General features: G+C 33.1%; 3 protein-coding genes across 4 annotated transcripts in view; all 3 read right to left on the bottom strand.

The window, feature by feature from the left end:
- Positions 1-15,468, bottom strand: part of LOC108744230 — a 43,789-nt gene extending 28,321 nt beyond the window's left edge. The window contains exon 1 of the mRNA XM_025976738.1: positions 14,984-15,468. Coding sequence (XP_025832523.1) covers positions 14,984-15,054 — 71 coding nt within the window. The 5' untranslated portion in view covers positions 15,055-15,468. The remainder of the gene's footprint in view (positions 1-14,983) is intronic.
- Positions 15,469-16,889: 1,421 nt separating this feature from the next.
- On the bottom strand, positions 16,890-19,334 carry LOC108744234 (L-lactate dehydrogenase-like). The gene is made up of 6 exons (XM_018479896.2): positions 19,226-19,334; positions 19,012-19,159; positions 18,761-18,878; positions 18,355-18,702; positions 17,534-17,775; positions 16,890-17,468 (listed from the first exon to the last, which is right to left on the bottom strand). Exons 2-6 carry the CDS (start codon positions 19,141-19,143, stop codon positions 17,304-17,306), a joined length of 1,005 nt encoding a protein of 334 aa, XP_018335398.1. The 5' UTR covers positions 19,144-19,159; positions 19,226-19,334; the 3' UTR covers positions 16,890-17,303.
- Positions 19,335-20,407: 1,073 nt separating this feature from the next.
- On the bottom strand, positions 20,408-26,997 carry LOC108744233 (L-lactate dehydrogenase-like). 2 transcript variants are annotated; one of them, XM_018479893.2, is made up of 6 exons: positions 26,472-26,997; positions 24,782-24,931; positions 23,825-23,942; positions 23,390-23,761; positions 21,680-21,921; positions 20,408-20,875 (listed from the first exon to the last, which is right to left on the bottom strand). In XM_018479893.2, exons 2-6 carry the CDS (start codon positions 24,911-24,913, stop codon positions 20,711-20,713), a joined length of 1,029 nt encoding a protein of 342 aa, XP_018335395.1. In that variant the 5' UTR covers positions 24,914-24,931; positions 26,472-26,997; the 3' UTR covers positions 20,408-20,710. The 2 variants fall into 2 exon arrangements, with proteins under 2 accessions (XP_018335395.1, XP_018335397.1); XM_018479895.2 differs by having other exon boundaries at positions 20,484-20,875; positions 23,414-23,761; positions 26,472-26,961.
- Positions 26,998-27,474: the final 477 nt, after the last annotated feature.

Below are 27,474 nucleotides of genomic sequence, written 5' to 3'. Positions count from 1 at the left end.
GTAATCATTATTATAACTAAAAACAAGCAGTACTCATAAAAATTGGGTTTGCCCTTGTACTCCTAATTGCATATGTCAAAAATAATAGAAAACTATAATAAAAAAAGATGGTCGAACAAATTAAGTGTTTCCATAAAAATTCAATCTATTGTGGACACAATATTGCGATAGGTGCTCATTACGTATGTCGTATATGCATTGAGCAAAGATAAATTGCGTTACTGCAACATGCAATTTACAATTGAATAATATAGAAATAAATAGGCTAACAGTTCTCTCCACACTAATTTGTATACACTCCCTCTCCATCTGCAAAAAAAAGAAAACAAAATTAGATAAATACCAGCTGAAAGGGTAGTTTGAAAATGCCACCATAAAGATTTCACAATAAAATGAAAACGCCATTTAAAAGTATCACAAAAACGACATAACAAATAAAAACGATAATGATAAATTGCATCTATAAATTAATATGAGATAATCATTATTGTTAAAAATTTTTTGTTATAAAGTTTAACAATAGTGCATATTTCGTCTTACGTAACAGCAATTTGTTAATAGCAAGTATGTGCTAAATTTTCTAAAACAATTAAATTGTACAACAGTTCCAAGAAGATCTTCTCATTAATTAATTATTTAACTATGTGAAGTATATATATGCAAAGGCAATTTTTTATTAACTTTTCAGCACCTTGTGAATATTGGTTCCTAATTCTACAATACTGATCCCACCTTAATTAAACAATTCCATGATGGTTTTATTAGGTGTTACTTTAATTTATCGTTCGATAGATATTTAATACGCCATAATATTTCATCATAAAATTAGTAAGTATTTGATTGTTTAACATCAGGTATTTCGTCAATTTTTAAACACGGTAGCAATTTTTTGTTGTATGTATATTTCTTTGTCATCGTCAAATGCATCTAATAATATGCATTCGATAAATAATCGCAGTTTCTAAACAGTTTTGAAAGTTCAATCTTCACATTCAAGAAGTGAACTATTGCAACACCAACTTATAATTATATGTTCCCGCAAATGTCGAAGGAAATAGCTTATAGATACCTTGTTTTTGCATTGAAGCAATAGATGTTAAAGAGTTTGAAACAAGCATCAATTTGAAGACACATAAACAAAAGTGCAACTTGTTAAACGAATGATTAACAAAAGCTCTACGAATATGTTCTCATTTTTTTTTCAACCAAAAACACGTTTATTTTTAGGATTATAGAACATAGTTCATCCCCGCACTGTTTAGATTAGAATGTATAATTTTTAGTACAAAAGTGGTTAAATGAGATATCAGATGAAAAGGCTTTCATCCTTACACAACATTTGTGCTATTGTATTCGTCTCATTAATTATTTATTGACCGCCATGTGTTTATGCAGATTAGTAAGTATACAAATGGTCAACACTTATTGATAAGTATTTAATTTTGAATTGTAAAAATATTGCAATTATGCGTTGTACCACGACCTAGGTCCTTGATAAAGGACATAAAAAAGACTTTCGGGTCAATTTTTCCAACTGTCAGTAGTTTTCCAATGCTGAGAGAAAAACATGTCGATTGTGCATGTTCAATTAACCGAATCGTGTAATTTGAATGTTCCAGTTGCACCAATACATTCAGCCATGTTGTTTCCTATCGTGTAGTTCACGATTGTTTAGACTTTTAGCACGCAAAAGCAAAAATAATTCTAATGTGCAAAACTGCATCCTGTTCGACGGTTTTTTTCCATCATCGAACAAAACTAATAATTTGAATCACACACTAAGGCTTTTATTCTGTGATTACATATTATCAGTCAAATCTGAACAATTTATATTACTCAAAACTAGCATTGAACGTGTGAAATATCGACTCAAGCATTCTTTAGGGAGTCATTAATGAATAAACCTCCAACGTGATAAATACTTGCAATAATTGTTATTTCGTGAAGGTCAGAAAGGACGATCCAACAGGTGTATTAACAATTAGCTGTATTTTGTTTTTAGCTAGATGAAGTTCCATTGTTTCAAAGCTATTGTCTTATTTAGTAGTAGGTAATACGTAATACGGCAATTTCTATTCAATAAAGCTAAGCACATTTTGCAACATTTCAATAAAAGGTCATTTGAAATTTATGTTAATTTTTCGGGTTTTTAAGTATCAATTTGGAATTTTGTCAAAATTAGAAGAATTTGCCGATTTTAGGTATCTATGAAGTCACATAGTTCAGGATGGCACAGAATCGAGTCTTCTTTAACAATAAAAAAAAGTCGCTCGCGAACGTTAATTTAGAAATTGGAAAAATATTTTTAAATGTGTATATCTGGAGCACGGCTGCGTACGGTTGCGAAACATAGACGGTAAGTGAAAAAGAAAATGAAAGAAGCGTTCGAAATGTGATGTTACAGGCGAATGATGAGGATACCGTGGATAGAGAAGGTTAGAAATGAAGAGATATTAGAAAGAATAGGAGAACAGAGGACTTTATGGAAGTCAATAAGAAATAGGCGAGATAGGTTAGTAGGCCACCTTCTCAGGCATGAAGGTCTAGTCAGAGACATATTAGAGACAGAAACGGGAGTTAGTAGGGGTAGAGGTAGACCTAGATTATATTACTGTTCGCAAATAGTTAAGGAAGTGGGATGTTCTAGTTTTAGGGAAATGCGAATATTAGCTTAAAATAGCAACAAGTGGAGGTGCGTGTTCAACCAGTCTTAGGACTGACGACCTTATGATGATGTTTATTTTTGAAGCAGTTCATATAAATAAACATTTTGTTGCACTAAATTCGTCATTTTGAATTTTAATTTCTCAAAATCAAAGAAAATTCGTACAACATTTGTAAAACCCTCTGTGTAACAGCCATCATAATAACAGGAAGTCTGGTTGATCCATTTCAAACAGACTTAATATTCTTGTGAAAAACATTATGCAGAAGTCATCTTGAACGCCGATTAAATTAATTACGCTTCCCTGGCAATTAGTTACTAAAACGTCCTTTTCTTGGCATACTTAAACGTAAATAATTATCTACGTACGTTTCTGTTATGTAATTGTAAAATAATGAGTTCGTGATAGTACAGGATTAATTGTAAAGCGACCGGAACGATCATTTCCAGTCAGTAGTTATTACAGACATATGTACATATGTTTATTTACGTTTCTGCAGCTCTATTATTCGTATTAATTTAAACAATGATGTTACCACCTACATCCTAAATGCATTGCTATGGTAAAATTTTATCGTTAATCGGTATCGGAATCTGTAACCAATTAATTTGATGCCTAAATGATTCGCAACTTAAACGGATCAAATCATTAAAACTATCATAAATCCTTCTGCGTTAATACAGAGCACATAATACACTTACGATCAGCATTACTAAGAACAAGAAGACTAATTTAAAAAGCGTCACGAGCAATTAAGAAATGAAACAGAAAACGCAAGGACTATTAATTGACTTTACGTCCTTGTCAATTAGTTGACGCAAAACTTCTTCAGTAAATTATAAATATGAATCATTATCACTGCCTAAGGCCCAAGGAAACTGACCAATAACCCAGTATCATTAAGAGCATATTTGATTTTTTTCCCAATTTTCAGACCTTTCTAAATTAGTCAGCCTTCGGTAATTAACCGCGTGCGTTTACCCTGAGTGTTGTGGACACAATATTGCGATAGGTGCTCATTACGTATGTCGTATATGCATTGAGCAAAGATAAATTGCGTTACTGCAACATGCAATTTACACCTAAACAGACGGACAGACTCTTGCAGTCACTTGTCTTTCAGTTACTTTCAATGGGTATCGCATTTACGTATAAGTACGTCAAGGTGTTCGTTGGCGATGATGAAAATTGAAACCGTGGACTTAAGGCAATTAAAATACTCCTATTAGTGTACAGTTGAACTTTAGACCGTGTCCTTCTGTTTCAGCTCTCATTCAAACGAGTCCCTCGTCAAATAAAAAGCAAGAAAATTTTTGTATAATAACTTTTTTAATAGACACGTGTGTTAAAATTATCTTTATTAATAATTAATACATTATTATCGTTATTATAAGAAGCGCTTGCCGGAATCATATTTATTTATAATTTGTTTTCTTTAGGACACGTTTAATAAATAGTTATGTACATATGTAGTATGTTATTAGTTGAAGGTATTCAATGATGGTGTGTGTGGTGTTCAACTCCTTTTAGAGACTTGTATTTCAATAGGAAGAAAGTACACTGACATATGTCTTTACGTCAATTGGTTAGTTTTTTCTATGAGATTTGAAACTTGATAAGAACGTTTAAATTCTTGCTCAAAAATTATCGAAACTACCAGTCAGGGATCGCAATTTCGATATTTTTAGATCTCATCAGCTCATCTCATCTCTCTTCCATGTTTACAATATTCCTTACAATGTCTGTCGTAGCCGTTTTGTCAGCTCTAGTCTAGCTAGTAAATTGAAAGAAGAAAGTAAATACAACAGTTTTATTGAAGACTATGCCAATTTTGAACGCTGCGACTGTATCAGTACCTATATCATCATCTGGTTAAACGCATGAAATACTTTAGTAGCAGTGAATGTCCATCAGATGCCTCTGCATTGTGTATTTGTACTACTTTGTAAATAATGTTGCCTAACTCGCAAAATTTTCGCTAATTAGGACCCAAAACCCTTCATATATCCTTGTCATGAAAAATCCTTATCATGTAGACATTAAATTGCACTACAATTCATTAATAACGTTCATCCTCTGTAACAAATACGCCACATTTGATCACAGTTTTGTACAGATAATTTGTAGTGAGTACGATGTAATGTAAATTTAATTAATTTAAAATGTCCCACAATCTGTTCAAAGGCAGAAGGTATGTAAATAAGTAGCCTTCTATTAAGTGAGTACTTGGTAAATGATTTCTCAATAATTTAGTGGAAAATTTTATAGTAGAAAAAGCGTAAACTTATATAAACGTATAAATTTAAATGTATACTTTATTACCAAAATTACAATATAGACCGTTTTGACCAAGGTAAAGAAGTTGATTTTCGTGTTGGCTTTTGCTTTCACTTGCCAGAAGTGGCTGGAATGTATTTTGACCGCGGAACCGCAGCACAACAGCAAGCACAACACAAAAAGCTTTACTTCTTGTTTATTTCAAAACCAGCTTGGTATCTCATCAGAGTTCCTTGCAGAACAACCTTGGAAGGTCAACTTATTTATTAATAATGAGTTTAAACTACGTTAAGGTACCATCGATACACGACAAGCGAGAGGCTGTAACTCGATGATTTTCCACTGCTACATTACAAGAATTGTTATGACGGAGATACGTAAAAACAGTGAAAAATATTTCAAGGAAATTGGTATTTAGGCCAATGGTCAATGATTCTGACAGACAGGACGTCATTTTGACAAATACTAGGTATAATTAAACAGATATAATGACAGAGCGGAAATCCATATCAGATTCCGCTATATAGCCAAGCGAATTCCATGATTTTGTCGCAATTTTATTGCTAAATCGTCTAAATTATTGTGTATCCTGCACGAAAATTTTAATGTATACTGCACCAGAAATGAAATAGGTATATGATAACTAATTGAATTTTCGACTAATTAATACGAATATCTTAAATAAAATAGAATGATTTTACAACTGATTATAAATATTTTAAATTGTTAATTAAACAAGAAACTGCCTTGGTAGATACATAAAAAATTGTTGTTCACATATCAAGTTTGCGACTCATCAGGTACTTATTGTTAGTTAATTAGAAGAAGGAATGAACAATAACTGTCTTTACTTGTGTCAATACGTATAACGACTCGTTCATGTTTTATGTGCACCACTCCTGCTTGCTACATTGTCGCATTAAATTGATGAAAACGTGTTTCATTATTAGAATCTGTAAACCACAAACGTCCGTACACATTTGTACAAACTGCATGGGTGTTTGTTGTTGCAGAATGAATAGTTTTATACTTATTGTATAAGTACATGTGCAACTAATAATTGAAATAACTCGGTTGTTCGGTCACGTGCAGTTGCACAGGTGGATAAGTCGAGTTAGGAGCGATTGAAAATGGCCTTTTTGTGTAAATAACTGTAATTCGTTTCTCCTTTCTTTGTGACAAGCCTCTGGTTACTTAACAAAATCATTAACGGTTTACTAGTCTCTTGGCTCCCATTCAAGGGTCACTGATGGCATATCCTTTGAATAATATTATTACTCGTGAGTACCTGTGTATAGTTCGAACGTTTAAAATTGGCATAGTCCGCAATAAAACTGTCTTATTTACCATCTTCTTTCAGAAAATACTACAAACGGCACAGTGAACGCCATCTGTAGATTATTTCGAATTATTTTATTTTCTTCTTTCAATTAACTAACTAGACTAGAGGGGTTGGTGATAGAACGAATATCGTAAACATAGAAAAGAGATGCCAAATAGGAATTGCAGCGGGCACTAATAAAGAAAAAGGAATAACATTAGAAAGAGATGCAAACAAGCAGAATTTGAGCATGTTGCCAGCATCGGACTTTAAAGAGAGTTCAACATTCTCAGGAACTTAGGAAAGCAGAAACGTTTGTTTAAATTTATAATTCCAACCAGACAGTTATAGAGCCGACCCTCATCTTTTGCGTACCTAAGCAATCTCTAACCGCTGCAGCGATTACTATTATTCGGTTATCTCTTTTCTTTTTTGTCTGTACTACTCATGAAGCATTTCCTAACTTAAACAAGAGCGTGTTCAAAACGTAGCAAATGACTACGGTCCCAAGTGGAAACAAAAGAAGATACGTCCATTCTCATAGATAATTTAATGCGGACTTTGCCAATTTTAATCGTTCCAACTATACTTATCACATTTCAAGTTCACGATGTGTTGTAAAAATATCCAGTCACGTGGAAAACGTGTCTTCACAATATAAGCCAAGAGATCACAGGAAATTTTATTAAATGTCTACAGTAAGCATAAAAATATTAAAATTAAATAAATATGTCGTAAAGCAGTGGATGCCAACTAAATTGTAAATTAATTTGGAAATACTTCTAATTAATTTTATGAGTTATTAATGATCTTTAAATGTTATATAAAATTAAAATTTTACTATTTCTGTTTTGACCATGTAGTACCTATCGCCTTGGTTGTATAGGCTGCAGTTTATCGATAAATAAAATAATTACATTCAAAAATGCAGGCAATGTTTTTTTTCTTTAGGACAAGTGACTGCATACCTTTATGCATAGCAACTATCAAAAGAAGTAAAAAAATAAATTTGCATATTTCCACATATTTTTGCAAAACACACTCCTTATTTTAATATATGTATAATGAAGCAATTTCTAACCGTTCGTTGTGGTTGTAATTATTGTATCTACGTAAAAATAGCTATTCAAAGAATGAAAAGGTTTCGCATTCATACGTCATTGACACGTATTTTCGTATTCGAAAAAAAAAACACTGATGGTAAGTTCTAGTACTGCTTGATGCACCAGGGAGTTCTCTACCAAGAATTAAAATTTCGTCCATACAATCCAAAACCATTGCCATAATTTTCAATTTTCCTATAAGCTTATTAAGAGGGTCTATAATATACATGTCTTTTTTGTAAGTAAATTTCTCTAATTTTATACCTAAATAAAAGGAAAGTGAACATTTTTAGTGCACAATTCCAGTAGTTTCTCTGGAGATAGCCAACTTACAAATAAGCAAAATCGTGTTTTGAGATTATCCTTCTGTTTGGCATATTACAAAAATTTTTTAAAAAAATATCGGATTTTATAATTTTTTTGAGACTATTGTGGTTGTTATTCGTTTTAAAGTTTGCACGGTTATTATTAGATTAACCAGAAATTACAAACGGGATATATATAAATAGAGGCAGCATATCGCCACCTAGTGGACATTCGCCGCTACTAAAGTATTTCAATTTGTGACCAAGAACTTAAACGTTTTTATTAAAATTGTCCATTGTCCTCAAGGGACGTGTCGATAAATTTAATTACTGGTTGCGGTCGCCTCAATTAATAATAATAATTAGTGGCAACCTTTGGATATTAGTTTATTTGGCCAACATCGAGTCGACTACTAAACAACACAAGCGTTTGTTTTCGATTTTTCGAAGCAAAAACAAGGGAAAAAAGCGACCCAACACTGTAATACATTACAACCATGACCGCAGAACTAATTTTACGGAGGTCGTGAACGGTTCGGGTTAATAACATTTTTCCGTATTCTTATGTCTGCATAAAAATCTATGTTATAAATTACCTTTCTTTTGACGAAGATCGCTAATTATTTATTGTTTATATTACACTTATTGGCAATTTTAAAAAGGCAAAGACGGAACAAAAAGTATACGTTCAAGGGCCTTTACTGTCTCCAATCACTAATTTTATATTTTATAGGTGACACCTAAGGTACATTCATTATCTCTCATTTAGCTAGAAAAGTATGACGATAGCGTCTTTAGGGTTCTAAATGGATAGAAAAAGCTACTGCTATTGACGGCAGTGAATTGATACTAGAAGTACAGTAGAATCCGCTTATAATGACACCGAAGGGAAATGACAAACACGTCATACTAAGCAAGCGTCATGCAAAGCATAGTCTTAGAAAATAAACAACTTTCTATTTTGGTTACCTATTTAGTTTAATAGAGAGAAAAACTACAAATTGTATATATTTATTAATAGAAAAAGAAAGAGAACGATGAATTGTAATATCAATATACGTAAGAAGGGTCAGAAAAATGAGCGAAAATGTTATTATTAATCATTTGGGTCACTATAGCCTGATATGCTTTCTTGAGAATCAGTCATAATAAACGATATGTCACTTTAAACGAAGTCATTATATCCAAACTTTCCTATAGAGAATTTATTATGAAAACCAAACTTAACACTGCAATTACTTCATATTAAGCGGTAATAAACGAATTCCACTGTAATTGTAAGCTAGTGACAGTACTGTCTACTAATAATGAATATAATAACAATTTCTGGAACATTTCGCCTATTTATCTAGAACCCTTTTTAAGACGAGGAGAAGTTTCAGATAATGCCGCAGGAGCGCATGGTAGGTGCTCATTTGTTGCTCGCCCACTCCCCGTTCTAAAAACATGCTACCGTGAGCACATACTGAGTACATGATGAGTTTAATTGATTAATTAAATTAATTAATTAGATATGCATTTCGTTCTTTTAAATCTTCTTGAACATTAAAAATTATGTAGCTACAGACAAAACTGCTCCTTTATAACGAATACAATAATAATTAGACTCATGCTGTAAGTATTATACGAGACCTTGAATACAAGCTTGTTTCCTTTTAATTATTATTTAATAGGTAGTACTTATACCTACTACTGTCGTTTCTTACAGACAATTTGAGAGTGTTGTCGTCCATAACGAAATTAAACCGTAACTATACACATAACTATTACATATGCAAAGTGTATAATAATGAGCTAGTGTGAGTGAAATTAATAACTCTTATTCGAACTAGACACCTTTCCTTCGACAATGGTATTTTACGGTTCTTTGACGCTAAAGATTCCTTTACAGAAATAAAAATTTTCCTTTTTTTTTTAATTAAAATTTAATGGATATGTACTGTCCATCTGTATATTTTGTCAAGAAATTATTGGCCTCTACATTAGAATCTATTCTTAGTCTAATTATTTATTGGTCTGTCATTTATAGGACTATCACGTAGGTAATAACTTCCATAAACAGTTCTGATATTAATATCATACCAGAATTGCTTCCAAGTCACATTCTGCAGAAGTAATTTTGATTAGGTAGTCGTAAAAATGAAAAACATTACTTAATCGTCGTAATCATTATTATAACTAAAAACAAGCAGTACTCATAAAAATTGGGTTTGCCCTTGTACTCCTAATTGCATATGTCAAAAATAATAGAAAACTATAATAAAAAAAAATGGTCGAACAAATTAAGTGTTTCCATAAAAATTCAATATATGTTTTGTTTGTCTTTAAAAACATATAAAATAGTAATTATCTTCTGTACCTACATTAATTATAACCGCTAAGTATCTGTTAATAATAATGTAGCTAAATTATTTTAAATAACTTTATTTAACTAATAAACCACAAGTAACATTTACGACAAATGACGTGTGGTCACTTGAGCCATATTCATTACTGTACGTTTATAAACAACGATCATATTACACCATACTACATATGGACACATGACTGTCATTAATTTAATAAACATTACAACGCTTATTGTTAATAGCAAAAAATATCAATTAAATATATTTATAGTAGAATTGATGGGCACCGAACTATCTATATAGAATGTAATTTTTACATGGTAGGTATCTAAGAAAGCAGATAGATATGAAGGGTTGAAATTGGCCAATTTTTCAGTACTTTTTAATAAATAGATACCTTTATTTTATAGCCTTTAAATTCTAGACTGAATGAGCAAAACCTAACCAAGAAAGAGACTTGTATACTAGCAAGAAAAAATTGAAAGATGCAGATTTTTTGTCTTAGAAATATATAAGGTGCCCCAAGAATTATAATTTTTGTGAAATGTGCAATGTGGTTGACTAAAACGAAACAGAAAACAATTTCGTTTATTATTGCGACGGTAATCGAAGAAGTCAAAATGGCAAGGACAAATTTGAAATTACAAAGTTACGATTATAATTTTAAGTCTTGTAAAAACAACCGATATCGTAACAGCAAGACGAAGACCAAAAAGTAGGTCTTGCGTTTACTCATCATCAATGTGAATAGCCAAAGTCGACGCTCTTTACAACTTGACAACTTTTAAGAACTACAATAAACACAAAGTTTAAGTTAAAGAGTTGAGTTTTAAAACTTTTTTTAATAAGTACCGCAATGGTGATCATTTCGTCGCGCAATGTCTTCTTCAGGAAGAAATGATTATTGTGGTATTTAATAAACTGTTTTGTAAGTCTGAAAAATATTAATTTTAACAAAAGATTTTATCCTGTGTCTTGATAAGTGCCTAATTTGCTCAGCTATATTAATGAAAAATAAATTTGCCTTTGCTATCAATTAAAACTGTTGTAAACGTCATTCTGTTGGGGATCGAGACGTTTTCTCGCTATCTATTTATACGGTCAATGTCACTAATAAATCTTGTACCGTTTTATGTAAACGTCTTCGCATTGAGAGACACTGTAAAGGTAAAAAAAATGTACAGCGTACAGGTTGTCATCAAAAAATAACCGAGAGAGCATACACCTCGCAAAACAGGTAGGCGGTTAAAAATTCCGTTCGTTTAGTTTTTATATGGGACGCTTAAACAATCCTGATGATGAGCACATTAGGTGTACAAAATGTTTATTACTAGTTCAATGTACTTTAAAATACTGTTTTTATGACAAATGTGCAAAAATGTGCTCGACCGTGGCGCCAAAATACGTAATTTCTTACGTAGATGACAGATGGCATGTTTGCAGAACGAGCCCGTGGCGAGTTCCAAATGAACCTGTCCCTTGTGGGATAAAGTCAACTGATATCCAACAACAATAATTCAATTCCTGAAACCAGGCGCAATTATTATGCATATATGCACACATGAAAATGACTGCCAAGTCCGAAAAAGAGAAAAGCGTGACAGCATGCAATTTCGGAGTTACCTTCTCAAAACTCATAAGTCGTTACACCTATACACTTGCTATTTTGAATGTGTAATAAGTCCCCATAGAGCATCCAGAATCCCAAATTTCATGAGTACGCCTGCTGTAGTTCTCCAGTTATTATAATAAACCTGTGGTAGTTATTAAAGCCTAAAAAGTGCTCAATATCTCTCAGTCAGACAATTAAAAATCTAGACCGCTTTTATGTAACTTAGAAATTTGAAAGTTGATTTCAAAGTGCATCTTTAGGTGTGTCATCATCATCATTAAAGTCGTCACTCCTAAGACCGGTTACACACGGATTTCCACTTTTTTTTGCTATCCTGAGCTAATCTTCTAATTTTCCTAAAACTAGATCATTTGTGAACATTAATCTAATCTAGGTCTACCTCTGTTCCTCTTAACTCCTGTTTCTATTTCTGTTATGTCTCTAACTAGCCCTTCGTACCTGAGGAGGTGTCGTACCAACCTATCTCGCCACTAGATGTGTAAGTACATTAACAAAAACATGAATGAGAAAAGGAGGAGGCCATGTTGGGTACAATTTACGTTAAATTTCAAACTTTATTAGTTAGTTATTAGAACTTAGCACCCAACGAAGCCGGCAACCCCGATCGTCGTTTGTACTGAATTTGACCCCTTTTTGACATTTAGGTTTTTGTTAAAAGAAATTATAGTTAATTATCCTAAAACTCCTTCGTATTTCTCATAGTCAGTTTTTCTAATTATTTTAAATAAAATCAAAGTATTTTAATTTTGAATTAGTCTTTGTACCTACGTCAATTGTTTTTAGGGTATTCCTATTGTAGATCCAATAAAAGATTTGTGCGTAAATGTAAACCTTAATGTGCAATTCGTTCTCTTAATTTTCCACATTATCGTCATCATAGGAGTAATCGGTTTCATAGGAATTTACTTACAAATGAGTTCAGAATAAGCGCAATTCACGGAGAAACCCGAATTTTTAGGACAACGCAAAAATTACAATTTTGACGTGTTTCTTTCAAACTTATTTCAAGTTTCTTAATTATTACAATTTAATTTGTAATATCAACTAAAATACCCAGTAAATTTGTTTCTGCTGGGATTTATTTTTACAAATTCGGGTCCAATTTGTAATTTTTATAATTTTCGCTTACGAAGCAACGGACTAGTGGGATAAATTGTAAATATCGCTTTAACATTAGGTAAGTTTTCTTTTTTCATTTTCTCCGTGTTGCTTTAAAAAAAGTAGACCTACAATTTGTATAGGTATGGACGAAAAGAAATATCTAATCAAGAAAAATTAAAAATTACCGTTTTTAAAGTTTTAGAATTACTTCATGGAAATGGATGTTACCCAAATTTTACATGACACATTTACAAATTTAATATTTGTCGCCCTAGGCTAGAAATACCTTAGTAGGTATAAAACGTTTTATGTAGAATTTCTCATTTATGACATTTTTAATTATTAATAGTGGTTAATATTGAAATCTGAAGATTAATTTTAATTTAATTGGTTAATGAAAGAACCTTAAATAGTTTGTAGTGGATTGAAAATTAATTTTCACATTAATATTTTTCATTTAGTTCAATTTCACTTTGACTGCCTTCTATTTTGAAAATTATCGTAAACGTTTCGTCGTCAGAAGAAAAAGGGTTAGGTAAGATGTATCAGAAATCATAACATCTGTCTTTCTTGGTATTAAATAGCCGGGTACACTTTCTAATGCTGATACACCTAATGATAATCACTAAAATGCTAATGTATTGTTAGTGCTTTTACAATAAATTAATCACAATGCTCTACGGCCGCAAGACATAACGTATCTACGTATAATACATGAAGTATCGTTATCTACAACACACACATTACTGTGTCTTACCTATTACTATTAGGCGATTTGCAAAAGTAGGAACAAAGTACGAGTGGTATATGATAAATGTATGTAAATGCATCTAGAAAACAAAAGCGGTCTCAGTTTTCACCACGACGAAGTCATTTATCACAATCGACTAACTTTTGTTTTTTAATAAACGGCTAGCTGGCTGGATTTGTCGCAACAAAAGGTTCTGCTACTTTTTACGTTACGGAAATGTCGTCTAAGCATTTTCAATTGTTTTGGTGCCAATTAGGTTTGCCGTTTTCGAAATAAGGTCAAAAACATGTAATTCGTTGTTTGTTTTGCGTTTAATGATACGGCCGGTTAAGTGTACAGTTATACTGCGTAGGCAGTTTACACCCTACTTATTGTTATTCATCGTGATCAAGTTGACTGTGACTCTCTTATCAAGAATAACGAACAATCGAAATGGATCTACAGTATGTCACCGGTCACTCCAGGTCAATTAGATACAGTTTTTATGAACTCCCTTATGAATAGTCCTTCATTTTCCTAATGATTTTCGACTTTATCTGCGTGATTATTTAATTGTTTATTTATTAAAGTAAAATTTTCACTTTTTCTAGCAGTATGGTTATTGCCTTTCTTTTGTTTCCTTAAACAGCTGACGATTAAATAAATAGCAATAAAAAAAAAGTGAAAGCCAAGTTTACTTTCTGGTTGTGCTTATGGTTTTGTAGAGCGCTTTGTGTTTCTTTGTGCAAAATCTAACTTTCCATTGTAATAACGATTATCCAATTCTGAAAGGACAAGGTCATCCAAGTGCCTGTTACGTATTTGAGTACACGGTTGTTGTTGTTGTTCTTAGCGGTGGAGTTTTGACGACCAATAATTTGTATTAAAAATCAATTTTAGAAATAAGATGATAACAAAGACGAAATAATTTCCTCATTCATTAAACTGCGAATAAAGTGAAATATTTTTCTATAGTGCATTGTATTTATGATAGAAATGTAATACTCAATGTAATCGCGCGTTTGTTTCATGATAAGGTCAATAATTGTATCTATATATTGTTATAATAATGTACAATAATGTAAAATGCTTTTTACCAATAGAGTTAAGGTGATCCGTTTCTACAATAGTTAATTAATTGATTAGTTATTTGGATTGTCCATTAATTTCATTATTTATTAGGTAATATTATTTCAATTTTCCAAACAATGGCATTGCAACTGCATTGTTCAACGTTTGCAAAAGTTTTCATTCCAAGCCAAAATGCGATAGTCTGCTATAAGATACGACTGACTAATTAGTCTTTTGTTACTTTATACAATAATAATAATCGCCGATCGGACCTTCCGAATGCAAGCCCTTCTTTAAACACTAGTTTCGAAAACATATGTTGGAGCCGAAGAAAATGTTCAAATATCTTTGCATCCAAAACGGCCTAGTTTTGTTGGGATCCAAAACAAGCAAAAGAAACCAAGAAAACAGAAAAGATAAAGACTTACTTTCGCAATATCCTCCAGAAACAACCGAAGGTGCTCCCGTTGGGTACCTCCCCCGTATAGGTAACAGTCATGACTCCCTATTTGTATATATAGACTACAATATCACAAGAAAAGCTCGGACTCGCGGTCACAAGGTCCTTCTTTTCACAGCACACTGCGACCAGAGATAGCTGAACGCGCACCTTACAGATAAATCTTTGTATACTATTTGTATATGTAGCAGATCTAGGCTCTTTGGTATCGGTGAACCGAATCAACCACCACCTGGGGCACCAGCACTACGTTGCTGTACAAAGACGCACATATGTATGTAATGTAATGTTACCTGTACCAGCGCACACTTATCACCAATACCGACGACTAGCGGACGACAAAACTGGCTGGCTCGGTGCTGGTGCTTCTGATGGTAAGGTGACTGGAAGGTGCTGGTTGTTATGGAGGAGCGGACGTAGCGGGAAGGTGCAGCCGATTCATGGGTGCAGGTGAATGCTGGTGTTAGTGGGGCAAAGGCCCTGGAGTTCGTAACATATAACAATTCGTAACATCATATATCTAGTGCCACCTATGGTTTCCTACAAAAGTTTTCTTATCTTTTCGAAAAGAAAATCGAATTTTAACTTTCGCTTTTTTAGTTTCACTAAAAGACACAAATTGTAACTTTCCATAGATTTTTTGAACCCTTGTCTCTATACAATTCATAAAAATTGCTTGAGTTTTATGATGGGGAAAACTTCTCTTTTCTTTTTAAAAGAAAACCAAATTTTAACTTTCGATTTCCAACATATGAATCACTTTTTCTTCCCACAGAATTTCTTAACCGTGATCTCGACTTAATCCACGAAGTCCCTAATATTCGTAAAAAAACTTCAATAAAATTAATACGAATCTTGTGAACAAAAAATCGAGGAAAGCAAATTTTATCAACTAGAGGATATTCAAAAGGTAGTTTTATATCGACTTTTGCAACTATCATGGTCCATATCCAAATCCATCATTCAACAAATTGATAAAGGCTTCCGTCATCAGTAGGTGAACTAGTTCGGGTATAAAGACTGTCGTCCGTTGGAGTTGCTTCTTAATGTTTCGCTAGTACGAATGGCGAGCTTCTTCTGAAGTCCCTCCATCTGGACATATCTAGTAATGAAGATGGAAAAGGATCTCTGAAGAAGCTCCCATCCGTGCTAGCAAAACGTTAGGAAGCAACCCCAACAGTAAATTATTATGGTAGCCATTGATACTGGTCCTACCTTTACGTATGCAGTAGGTAGATACATACCCACCAACGGTATGTGCTTCACTATATGTCTCAATTATTATGACCCATGGCTCCTTGAAGAGCAACTACATCCGTCCAGAAAAGTGGATGTGATGGTAGTAATTTAACGAACCTTACAGCATGGGATAATGATATTATTGGCAGAGCGATCCCCTTTTTCTAATTCTCCTACTCATATACATCGATAATAAATTAAGTAAAAGAAGCAAATTCAAGAATATGTGCAAAAATCATTCTAAAATATGGCATACTGGAACACTGCTTCAGTGAAGTCGACCCGGGTGCTCGAAATACAAAATTTGTGATTTCATCAAATTGGTAAAGGCTTTCGCGGCTAGTACATGAACTAATGTTGTTCTGATTCGGGTCCTTCCATGTTCAATGCTGGATATGGGCTTTAAAGAAGCTCGCTAGTTACCATTGGACTTCGTTTTATCAGTTTTAAGTTCTTCAGTTTCACTACGTCAAAGTTGTTGATAAAGTCAACGACTCTAGTAGGGAAAAAGGATTGGTACAGGCAGGTTTATACATGGCCGTATTTGTTTGTTGTTAAATTTTATTCCATAGTTGATAAATTTTTAAAACAATTGGTAGGTATAAGAATGACAGGAATAACGGAAAACCAAACTATTCTTCATGAATGTATTTCTGTTCCCATCATAAGCTTTATTGAAACTGAATTAATTACATACTTATTATTACTTTAAAACAACACATTAATAACAACTAGAAAAGTTAGAACTGATAAAGCATTAGAAAAAGTAGGATATTAGAGGAATGACGAAAGGATGTAGGACCCGTCTGAGACATTAAGGACGAAGAGTTAGTTAAAGACAAAATATTAAAAGCAAAGAGGGATGAAAGAAGGCTTAGGTTAGGTCAGGTTTAGTAGGAGGAGATGTGAATTGTTCTAATATCTGAAAAATTGGAAGACTGACAAAAATGTGGTAATTTTGACTAACATTGAGTACAATATATAGGTGCTTTAGACGGAAATATTGCATGAAAACGTAAAAAAGAACACTAGCCCATTAAAAATAGCTATTACATTTTCACACCTTTCAGTACTTCCGATATAATCTGCGCAGATTTGTGCAATTTTGCTTTCTCGAAATCCTCAAGTGGCTGAACAATCACATCGGTGAGTCCATTCTCACCCAACACTGCCGGAAGTGATAAGAACACTTCCTCTTTAATATCATGGAAACCCTGAAAGAAAAGAAATAATTTTTTGGTTTTTTTACCTAACAAAGATACATCGCAAATAATTTTACCTGAACTAGGACTGAGACCGCGTGTATGGTTCTTGCATTTTTGAGGATCGCTTTACAGAGAGCCGAAACGCTGAGTCCTATTGCCCAGGATGTGTACCCCTTTAGTTTAATGACCTCGTACGCACCGTCAACAACTTTTTTGTGAAGTTCAGCCCATTCCTCGCTGCGGTGTTTTGAACCAAGCGATAGGATTAATTCTTGTAAACGCACACCGGCGACATTGACGCCAGACCAAACAGCAACTGAAATTATTTGTAGTATTCAAAACAAAAAGGTAAAACACTGTAAAATATTAAATTGTAATAGTGTTGCTTACTTTTCTTATGGCTTGTAGAAATTTTAGATAGTTTATGAACTAACTAGACAAGGCGAAACGGTTCCGTATTTTTTTAATTAGCTATCATATCTTCCCTCGGTATTTCTTAGTTTCCAAATTAAAAGCAATTATAGGGTAAAATGTTTTTCATTAACATAAATAAACACTACGACATTCCGTCTTTTGTTTTGAAAAACTTATTCAAGGTACTTAGATTATTTTCTGGTCACTCAAACGTTAATATCCAGTGATGCGGAAATTGTGCACAGGAAATTTGTTGAAGTGTATCGAAAACTTAACACCGTTGTGTAAATAAATTTTACAGCGAATAATATTAATTTGGAAAGTTAATATTATTCTACAAGTTGTTAACGGTGGTTAAAGGTATTCTTCTTCGTTTGCATTAAAATTACGAGGTGAATAACCAATTCCAAACTTGCCTAGTAGCATATTCTAATACAAATGTATAAGGCAAACTGATAATTATATCCCTTCGCCGTCTTACCACTTGAATCTCCATGCTCTCCAATAATCCAACCATGACAGCAGGCTGGGGCAATCCCTAGTCTTTCAGACATCAAAAATCTATAACGGGATGAATCCAAATTGGTCCCTGAACCGATAACCCGGGTTTTGGGCAGTCCGCTTATTTTCCATGCAATATGAGTAAGAATGTCCACCGGATTACTGACAATCAACAGAATCGTATTCGGTGAATATTTGACCAATTGTGGAATAATCTGCTTCATTATGTCAACATTTCTCTGGACCAAATTTAAACGAGATTCTCCCTCTTTTTGGCGCACACCAGCTGTTACAATGCAGATCCTAGACCCAGCGGTAACTGCGTAATCTGCATGGAAGGACTATTTATTTATGATAAAGTCGAAAAATGATTGTGCAAGTCTTACCAGTGCTTGCTACAATTTTAGCGCTTTCGATAAAGAATGAACCATGTTGTAGATCCAACATTTCACCCTGTAGTTTATCTGGGACACAATCGACCAAAGCTATGTCATTTGAAATACCCTGCAAGTAACCATATTGAGTATGTCGTCAACTGTTCAGCAGGAATTACAAAACTGATCGAAATAATGATCAGATCACTTTAGAAGCCTCGATACTGAACTTGCCTTCTTGTAAAATGAACGAATTAACTTACCATGTTCAGGATACTGAAAGCACATGCCATTCCTACAGAACCCACCCCAACCACTGTAATTTTGTTACCGGAATTCTCTAAAGGGGATTGGACGCTGGTAAGCAAAGTGTCTTTTGTGGAGAATTCGCTCATGGTTGCCGTTTGTTATCTGAACACAAAAAATAATTAATTTTCTTATGCTATTTACTTACTCAAAACTAAGAAAATCTATCACCTTCACTTGATTTTACAAAATCAGGAGCAGAAATGTTTGTTTTGTTATAAAGCAAGTCTGAAGAACGTTTGCAAAAATATTTGCTACGCGTGGTTCATAAACGTTATCTTTAACATTTAACGGAAAGGTCAAAGTTATCTGTTTAAAGGGTCAATATTTTTCAGTACAAACAATAAACACATATTATTCGGCAACAAGTATTTGGTATTTTTTTAGCACAATTGTTAAACTAGCGAGGCAGATAGTAACGTCGCCTGTTTTTGTTACATGACCCTAATCATGACTCTAATGAGGGACTCTTTTACCGCATATCCTAATATAAAACTAATTTGGCCCTTATGCGAATACCCTACTTGAACCCTGCTAGGAAATACTGTGTAAAAAATGACTTAACTCTGAAGTTGATGCCCTAGCTTAACTCTTTTACGACTTCCCCTATTAAGATTGAAATGACCCTGCTGTGGACACCGTATTTCAATAACCCTTTAACGGTATGTCCTTTTTAGTTTGTTGTGGCCCTAATGTGAATACCCCGCCTAAGCCCTTCTACGGAAGGTTCTGTATAGAATATTTTAGTCTTGAAGTCGATGCCCTACCTGAACTGGACACCCTATTGTAATAACCCGTCCTTTTTGCTTTGTTCTGTCGTAATTAGAATGCCTTATCTGAACTACTCAAGGTAACTCCATTTATGATCCAAACCTTACTTGAAGTCAGCTATGCAAAATAGGGTCCACACTGTTCCTTCAAATTCAATCAAGCAAGTACATCGATGAAAAATGTAAACAGTGACGGTTGTAAAACGACTGATACTACTTACACGCTCATTGTGTAATAATTAATTAAATAATTACTTTGTTCATCGCTAGTATGAAGTACAATTTAAAGTACACTTCGGCATGATATTAATAACACAAAAGACGATGAAATAAAGTGTTGCAAAATCGTATTTCCCTACGAAATCCTACCAGGGCCGCACTGGTCCTTCACTATTGGGTCTTTTTCGAAATTTACTAATTTTATTGTATTTTGGTTGATTAGCAAGTAATTAAATTTTTTCCGATAAAATATGAATTGAATAACATCCCAAAAAAATGATTTCTAAAACCAAAATAAATTTAATGTATATTCAGTTAAAACGGTGGTTACTTTCGCTTAGTTTTCATAAAATGAAGCACAAACGATGGTAAAACATGTATATTCACTTTGATAATCTCAAGTACAACACGAAAGCGCTTTTGACAAAAATATATGTATGTATGTATAGTGCAATTTATAAATGTTATCGTATGATTATAAATACATTCGACACGTGCAGTACATGTTACATTATAAAAAAAATAGTTGTATACTTAAATCAACAGAGCACCTAGAAAATGTAAATCAAAAAATTATAAAAACAGGGTACAGAAATATGTAAAAATAAAATACTGGCTCATAAAAACAACAGGACAATACTGAATACGTGAAAATAACTTTAGCACATTACAATTTAACACCTTTCAGTACTTCCGACATGATTTGCGCAGATTTTTGCAATTTCGCCTTCTCGGAATCCTCAAGCGGCTGAATAATCACATCGGTGAGTCCATTCTCACCTAATACGGCCGGAAGTGATAAGAAAACTTCCTCTTTAACATCATGGAAACCCTAAAAAAATATGATAGGCATATAATGACAATGTTAAATAGGACAAGTTGTGAAATATACTTAAAACTGTACGGAGAGAGAAATGTATACATTTCCTAGGAATTTTATACAATTCCTAGATTTCATACATATCTGGTAACATATAAGTTGAAGATGCGATAAACATCAGTAAAGACAGTACAACTGTAGGGATAGATATAAACAGGTAGAAGATTAGTATGCCTAGATTTGGAGTCTTAGAGTTAGAGATAGGAGATCGGCTAGAACTGTACAGTACTAGACGAAAATGTTTAGCAATTTCTTAAAACAAAAATGTATAGATATAAATTAACAATAGAAAACAAAGCAAAAGTTTTATATGTGTGTAGAACGTTAAGTTAATTCACTTGTTATTATTTTTGGCTAAATATGCTTTTAAATAAAGCATATTCTTAAATTTTAACGAGGCAGTTTAAATAATTTTGCAAATGGTACTGTACACTTTTGTCTAGTTCTCGTTCGATGATCGGTGGAGAAATGAGCTCCGCAGACAAATATGATTGAATTTGGAATTATGCTACGGCGCATCCTAATAAAGGGAAGGGGCATTTCTCTAACTTCCTGAAACGAACAGTAGTTAAGGATGTAGGATGTTCTAGTTTTAGGGAAATGCGAAGATTAGCTCAAGATATAGGAAAAGTGGAGGTGCGTGTCCAATTAGTCTTAGTACTGACAACCTTATGAAGGGAATATGTTTATACATAAACGCCGTCTTTCTCCCCCTTTAAGAACAATAACAATCATAAAATTTGCAATTTTTTTTACCTCAACTAAAACTGAAACCGCGTGAACGGTTCTTGTATTTTTGAGGATCGCTTTACAAAGAGCCGAAACGCTGAGTCCTATGGCCCAGGATGTGTATCCCTTTAGTTTAATGACTTCATAAGCACCATCAACGACTTTTTTGTGAAGTTCACCCCATCCCTCACTGTCGTTTTTTGAACCAAGCGACGGGTTTAATGCTTGCAAACGCACACCGGCAACATTGGCGCCGGACCAAACAGCGACTGAAATAGTTTTCGTTTTAAAAAATGCAAAAAATTACGAGCAGATGTTAGAAACGTTAAAAAACAACAACACAGTTATCACATTTACAAATTCCATACTCTTCTAGTAATTGTCAAGTTGAAATTTGTGATTGTTTATTTTTTGTTGTAATTTTGTGATCGGTTTATAGTAAGCCATAAATTTCTAAACTATTTTTATTAGTGCCAAAATTAAATGACGTATTTAAAGACGTCCCAAGCCAACATTTAAAACTTCTTGCAGTAAAGATTCAAAGTCACTTATAATAAGTCACATGATTCAAAGTTTGTGCAAATGCATACCCATTGTTAAAAGCATAAATACCTTACCTTTAGATTAGTAATTAAAAATATTGAACATCCAGCTGCAAAACTAGTAGCTATATAATGTTAGTATGGTACAACTAAATTCCTTACTTTTCTAAGCTACAAATTGACCGATCATTTATTAACCAAATCTATTAAAAAGCCACTAATGTTTAATAGATATTCAAGGAAAATACAGTGTAAACTTTATATAACGACACTTAAGGGACTGAACATTTTTCGGCGTTATAAAGAGTGGTCGTTAAATGGAAAGAAATAAAATATATTATTTTACTATTCTATAATAATATGCATTTACCAATATAGTGCACACGAACATTATTATTCATACATTGCGTATAGCCTGTTATCTTCGTCTGATGTTTTTTGCTGTTCCATTATTTTAATTGTATTTTGTTACGTATCTTACTCATATCTTGAGATACTGCTGGATCAATTTCATTATATAGAAAGTATTTTTTTAATAGTTTTGCTGCATCAAGTGCTTGTTTGATGCCTGGTGGAGGGACAGGATCGTCTTCTTCAACAACATACACAGCTGCAGTTCTTATCTATTTCGGCAACTTAGAAAGTACTGCTCAATGATTTATAATGCCGCATTGTTGTCGTTAAATAGAGTGAGCGTGACGCTATAAAGAGTGTAATATTGTATAGAAAACAATGTAAACCAACCAAAGTCAAGCAATTTCGACGTTTTAAGGAGTTTGTCGTTAAATCGAGTGACGTTATAAAGAGTTTACACTGTATACAACAAAATCAACACTTACCAAGCAACCAATTGATTGGTTTGTATCACTAAAGATTGTCATGTTCAAACTTTTTCACAATAGGTGCTAACAGTGTTGGTAATTTTGCGTACTTTTCTTATGGCTAGTTACTACTTTTACATGCAGTATGATTAGTACAAATCTTAAATAACTAATTAGATAAGATGAAGCGATTCTTTGGTCTATAGTTAGATAATATCTTCTTGTAATATGTTCGTCATCTTTTGAAAAGTATTAAAATTACCTGGTTAAGAACCAATTCCCCATTTGCCCCGTGCAATTAGATAATGACCGCTACTATTAAATATTTCTGATATAACTGTATAGGCTATAGGGCAAACTGAGAATTTACATACTTTTGTTGCCGTTGTGCGTCTTACCACTTGAATCTCCATGCTCTCCAATAATCCAACCGTGGCAGCTAGTTGGAGCGATTCCCAATTTTTGAGACATCAAAAACCTAAAGCGGGACGAATCTAAATTGGTCCCTGAACCGATAACTCGGGTTTTGGGAAGTCCGCTTATTTTCCAAGCAATGTGAGTAAGAATGTCCACCGGGTTACTGACAATCAACAGAATTGCATTCGGCGAATATTTGACCAATTGTGGAATAATCTGCTTCATTATGTCAGCATTTCTCTGGACTAAATCTAAACGAGATTCTCCCTCTCTCTGACGCACTCCGGCTGTTACAATGCAGATTCTGGACCCAGCAGTTACTGCGTAATCTTCGTAAAAAAATTGTTTATGATAAAGTAAAAAAAAATTGTATTAAATGCATTAAATATTACCAGTGCTGGCTACAATCCTGGCATTTTCTATAAAGCCAGAACCGTGTTGCAGATCCAACATTTCGCCCTGTAATTTGTCCGCGACGCAATCAACCAAAGCTATGTCATTCGAAACGCCCTGTAAAATAAACAAACAGCCGTAGTATGTGATGGTATTAAAATATATCATTTAACAAATCGCATTCATACCATGCTAATTGCACCACTTGTTATCATAACAACATAACTGTGTTATCAAAAACCAACTTTTCATTGAAACAAATAATCGATTATCGCTAATCGTAAAGTAACTTAATGGTTATTATTGTTTTGTTTTGTTGAAGCATTATTTAGGTAATATGGCGTTTCTTTTATTATGGCAATTATCAATATCTTAAAATTTTAACCAAAACTGGCATAATCTAGTTTCAATTGTTTTCAATTAGCATTAATAAATATAATTACGTAGTTTTTTTCCAGAGTGACGGTCAAATAATAACACAACTATATGTTTTTTTAACGTTTCGGTTTATTAAACTATCTTCAGACTTTCGGAGTGTTACTGCTTGTACATAGATATTAACTTATTTTTAAACATTCTTTCAATTTTGAACTACTGCATACAAGTTAATATGTGTGTACAAGCAGTAACTTTTCAAAACTCTGAAGATGGTTGAATAAATCGAAATGTTACAAAAAACATATATGTAGTTGTGTTATTATTTGACCGCCACCCTGGGGAAAACTACATAATTTAATAGTCACAGTCAGGAATCTAACATAAAATAAATATAATATTTAGGTAAATATTTGTGATGCGCATTGTTCTGGCGGTGTTTTAAGAATTGAAATTTTATCTTTTGTATCTCAATTCAGATGTAAGACTAACAGGTATTACAAAACTGGTTGAAATAATGGTCAGGCCACTTCGGAAACCTCGAAACTGGACCTGCCTTTTTGTAATGTAAATGAACCTACCTTGGTCAGGATGCTGAAAGCGCATGCCATCCCTACAGCACCAACCCCAACCACTGTAACTTTGTTGCCGGAATTCTCTATAGGGGACTGGACGCTTGTAAGCAAAGTGTCTTTGGTAGAGAATTTGTTCATGTTTACTGTTTAAGTTTCCTGAAAACAAAAAAATTAATAATGAATTATTTTATGTATTGAAAAACATTCAGTCGCCTTCACCTGGTTTTACAAAACCACAAGCAGAACTTTTTATTTTGATAAAACACAAATCAATAGATTTAGAAAAATAAAAACAAGTCCAATAAAAATATTTGCTACACGTGTTCGTAAATGTTATTTTTATCTTTAATTTAATGCTCGTCATTCGCTTTAGCCACGCGTTGACACAGAAGTTAAATTTATTTTGGCTATAGGTCAAAAAGTGTGTGTAAGTACATATCGGCTACGGTGGGAAAGGTCAAAGTCATTACGGAAAGGGTCAATACTCTCAAAAACAAATGTCTATGTTATTATTTTTTATACATATCATCAATGAATTTGTTTATTAAAATGTTATTACATCCTACTCATTCACAAAAGGGATATTTCCAAAAGGAATATATATTTTTTTTTTATTAAATGCATTTCTTACTTTAAAAATGCAATAAATTTTACATCTTCCTATAAAAATAATTATTTTATTTTCACCACGATAAGATATGTATTCAAATTGAAATTACAAATTAATTAATCCAAAGCCATATGAGTAAGACAGCAATATGCATTTATTTGTACTTGGTACAGTGTAATTCCAAAAATTGGCAATGATAAAATGAGCAATTTATTAGACTAGTGATAACGGCGCGGCGATAAAACCTTGCAAAATATTTGAACAACATTTATACGTACTAAAAAGTGTAACACAATCTGATTTCATAGTTTAAGAGTAAAATATGTATCTGGTAATATATTACAAAATAATTGTTATATTACTAATAACAATAACATTTTGATGTATTCCAAGTAATATTTGATAAGAATATCGTTATCAGGAATTCACTGGGATGGTTCTTTGACCTCTTATCGTCTTTCATTCATTAGAGGTTTTGTAATAATAATAAGTAATTGTTTATAATAACATTATTATTCTTATTATCATTTACTAATGCGGTCAATAACTTATAATTTCAAAAAATTTTATTTCCTAATTTACCCGGTAAACCAAAATTAAGTTAATATACTCGACAAGTATTTGTTTAATAAAATGCGTAACCACTAATTGTGAGATAAGATTCGAAGTGATAAGCGAATTACATTATTCGGTAGTGTTGCAGTTACACGCTAACAATTCAACGATTTTTTTTTTGTATATACATATATGATGAACAGAATTATTTAAAATTAAAATGAAATGTCTCATTGTACCAATACGGAGTAGGTACCTAACTTATTAAAAATTGGTTTATTATTCTATTATACATGTAATAATAAGTATGTACATGAAAATATAAAAATGCGGAAAAAAAAAAATATTTTTATTGCATTAAAAAACGGTTTATTGAAATTAACAGAAAATAAAAACCTCATAAAGTATTATAATGTGTGAAACAGTATCGAAAAAAAAAACTTATGTTCATGGCACATTTTTGAATATCAAACATTCAAAAGTTTTTAAAAAGTTCTTTAAAATAGGAATAAACATGAATTATGTACTCACAATTTAACTGCAACGATGTAGTACAAGCTCGGACTAATACAGACAAAGCTCTGTTGGAAATTGAAAAGCTTTGACTTTAAAGAAAGTTACTACGTTTGTCTTCTTCTGATCACACAGAGTATCTTCTAATGAACCAACATTATCAAGGTGACCCTTGTATACCGACGGTACCCACCTCTAGAACCTCTTTGGCGCATGCCCGTTTGAGAACATTTCGACCCGGAGTTTCACGTTCTTAATACACTAACCGGGAACGGGAAAATGACGGCTAGCCTGCATTCAATTTCAGGATTCATTCGACGTCTATAACTATCAGTTTTCACTTTATCCATATTGTTTCCCTTCGATACGTATCCACGACGTCTAAGATCCGCTTTTCCGATGGGCCGCATCGACTCTGGGCGTAAAAATAACGCGATATTGCGAGCTGTTGCGACATTTTCGACAACTGTTTTACGCCGAACAAACGCTAAAATCCGCTTAAATGAAATCACTTTCGCTTCGCGAGATGACGTCATCCTTGTACGTGAAGATACGCATGTCTATAAACGTGGGTATAAGCGGACAATACGCCAATACATACAGACAATATGCAGACTGATGATAGATAATTATGAAACCTGTTGAAATACTCTGTCTGCTATAATAATTGTCGTTGTCAATATCGGGAAAAATTTGATAAAGTGAAGGGTACGCTTTTTAAAGGTACTTTATCAGTACTGCTAAAAGTAAACTTGATAACAATAAAAAAGTAAACTGTTTTAATTTTGATAGTAATAATCTAATCTCCGTGTGCATCTAGGGATTTAGGTAATATTACAAAAAAATATATTGAGCACCTCTTCAAAAAATATGTATCTATAAATACATAAATAAAGCTTTCGTTTAATTGCCTAGGATTACAAGGTTACGATAGGAAAAGGCCACACGAACGAAGTGGCGCCCGGTAGCGTTATGTAACTTATGGGCAACCTTTTGCTTAAGAGAATTACTTGAGGTACCG

This window comes from Agrilus planipennis, unplaced genomic scaffold, assembly GCF_000699045.2.
Source record: "Agrilus planipennis isolate EAB-ADULT unplaced genomic scaffold, Apla_2.0 scaffold13, whole genome shotgun sequence".
Classification (NCBI taxonomy): domain Eukaryota; kingdom Metazoa; phylum Arthropoda; class Insecta; order Coleoptera; family Buprestidae; genus Agrilus; species Agrilus planipennis.
The sequence above is the reverse complement of the archived record's forward strand: the minus strand, read 5'-3'. Positions and strand labels throughout refer to the sequence as shown.